The 2,353-nt window shown below is 49.8% G+C and overlaps 1 protein-coding gene across 1 annotated transcript in view; it reads left to right on the forward strand.

Annotated features, from left to right (window-relative positions):
- Positions 1-819: 819 nt before the first annotated feature.
- Atp6v1f (ATPase H+ transporting V1 subunit F) overlaps positions 820-2,353 on the forward strand; it is a 3,180-nt gene continuing 1,646 nt past the window's right edge. Inside the window, exon 1 of the mRNA XM_021165292.1 lies at positions 820-1,046. Within this exon, the coding sequence (XP_021020951.1) occupies positions 889-1,046 (158 nt within the window). The 5' untranslated portion in view covers positions 820-888. The remainder of the gene's footprint in view (positions 1,047-2,353) is intronic.

Raw genomic sequence — 2,353 nt, forward strand, 5'->3', positions numbered from 1 at the left:
AGCCTTAAATCCTAATATTTGGGAGGCAAATAGTGAGACCTATCTCTTTTTATAAGATTTATTTATTTATTTCATAAATATGGGTACACTGGCACTGTCTTTAGACACACCAGAAGAGGGCATCAGATGTCCATTACAGATGGTTGTGAGCCACCATGTGGTTGCTGGGAATTGACCTCTGGACCTCTAGTAGAGCAGTCAGTGCTCTTAATCACTGAGCCATCTCTCCAGCCCTGAGACCTATCTTTAAAAAAAAAAAAAAAAAGCACTGGGTTGACCAGATGAACCCCAAGGTGAGTCTCATAGGGTGTATTATGACCTCACAGACTTGTGACCCGCTCCACTGCCGCACTACAACTGCCTCCAAAATCACAAATGTAACAATAAAAAGATTTTTTTTAAAGTCAAACAAATCAAGCACACACTGTTCTGTTTTGTGTAGTGGCACAGGCCTATAATACCAGCATTCGGAAAGTAGAAGCAATAGGATCTGTCCTCTCCTACACTGCAAGTTCAAGTCCAGCCTGAGATAGGTAACCATCTGTCTCAAAAAAGCCAAAACCAAAATAACGTACACAGAAAAAAAAAGAGAGAGAGAGAGTATGTCCCCTAAAGTCTCGGTCTCTAATAACACTAGGTTCAAAAGGCGTTTCTTCCAAGAAAGAAGAAATTAAGGACAGAATGCCAGCAAGAGACCTGTGACGCTCAGCCTTCTGGGAGACGTAGTTCTGTGGTTCCGGCCTCTATGGCGCAGGAGTACGCAGAGTGAGCGAGTTCCTGCTAATGCGCATGCCCGGGAGGCGGGGAACTGCGCATGACTGAAGGGCGGGGTCTCTGCGGGGGCGGGGCATCACAGGTGTTTGGGAAGCGCTCTGCCTGGCCGACAGGATGGCCGGCAGGGGTAAGCTAATCGCGGTGATTGGAGACGAGGACACGGTGACTGGTTTCCTGTTGGGCGGCATAGGGGAGCTAAACAAGAACCGCCACCCTAATTTCCTGGTAGTGGAGAAGGATACCACTATCAATGAGATCGAAGACACTTTCAGGTACGGTAGCCTGTGAGGCCTAAAAGGGACCTTCCGCTTGCAACATGCACGGGGAGAACCCGTGCTTGGTGGCCTGATAACCTGGGTGTCAGGTGGTGGTGGGGACCCGGACGGTCCCGGAAGTCGTCTGTCCACCCTGAGCAGGGGCCTCCGCCATCTAAGTTCCCTTTTGGGGCTCAGTAGGGTCTGGCCTACCGCAGGTCCACGAACTCTCCCCATCACATGATTGTGCGTCAGTTTAGGAGGGGAGTGGAGTTGTGGTCTGCCTCGCCTGTAATTGGACGCTTGGAGCCTCTGGCCAGTGCTGACCGGCGTGTTCAGCCCTCTTCCGGGGTCCCTGTAGCGTATTCTCTGAACCTTAGTCTGTATCCTAAACAAACCACCTCCAGCGTAGTTCCGGACAGTGGACTCGTGTGTGTGTGTGTGTGTGTGTGTACACGCTTCATTTATCTTAGAGGTTCACAATTGTCCTGTAAGGTTATTCCCACTTACTAGTGAGAAAAATAAAGGACGAATAGGTTAGGGCACAGGCCCAAAGAAGACCCATTAGCCATAGGAGGCAGACCCCAGGTCAACTCTTTCTTTTTAATTACGGCGTTTGTGTGTGTCCGTGAGTAGGTGTGCACACATGGAGGTCAGATGACAACTTGTGGAGTCAGTTTTCTTTCCATGGGCTTTGAGGATTGAACTCAAGTAACCCGGCTTGCATAGCAAGCAGCTTTACCTGTGTCTTCTAAGTTACTATCTACTCTGTTTATTCAGCTCCCTGCAGTCTGCCTTGGGGTTTCCATTTGTCTTGGGCACAATGAGCAAAACATCTGGGAAGTATGGCCTTCCCCAAAGACTTTGTACTTCAGATCTTCACGTCATACCCTGGGTCATAGTTTTTAAAACTGGGTGCAGGCATTCCTTTTAAGCCAGAAAGTGCCCTGTTGACTAGAATTGAGGGTGCCAACTCTCTATTTTTTTCCTCATTCCTTTTCTAGAATTACTATGCCAAATCTCAGGAATAAACTGCCCTCATCTGTTTCCCCTAAATAGCCCAGTCCAGGGGTGCTGGCTGAGACTAGTTGCCTGGAACATGGCAGGCTCTGACCTGGTGCTGGCTGAGACTAGTTCCCTGGAACATGGCAGGCTCTGACCTGGTGCTGGCTGAGACTAGTTCCCACAGCCTGGAACATGGCAGGCTCTGACCTGGTGCTGGCTGAGACTAGTTGCCTGGAACATGGCAGGCTCTGTCCTGGTGCTGGCTGAGACTAGTCCCCTGGAACATGGCAGGCTCTGACCTGGTGCTGGCTGAGACTAGT

Source organism: Mus caroli, chromosome 6 (assembly GCF_900094665.2).
Source record: "Mus caroli chromosome 6, CAROLI_EIJ_v1.1, whole genome shotgun sequence".
NCBI classification, from domain to species: Eukaryota; Metazoa; Chordata; class Mammalia; order Rodentia; family Muridae; genus Mus; species Mus caroli.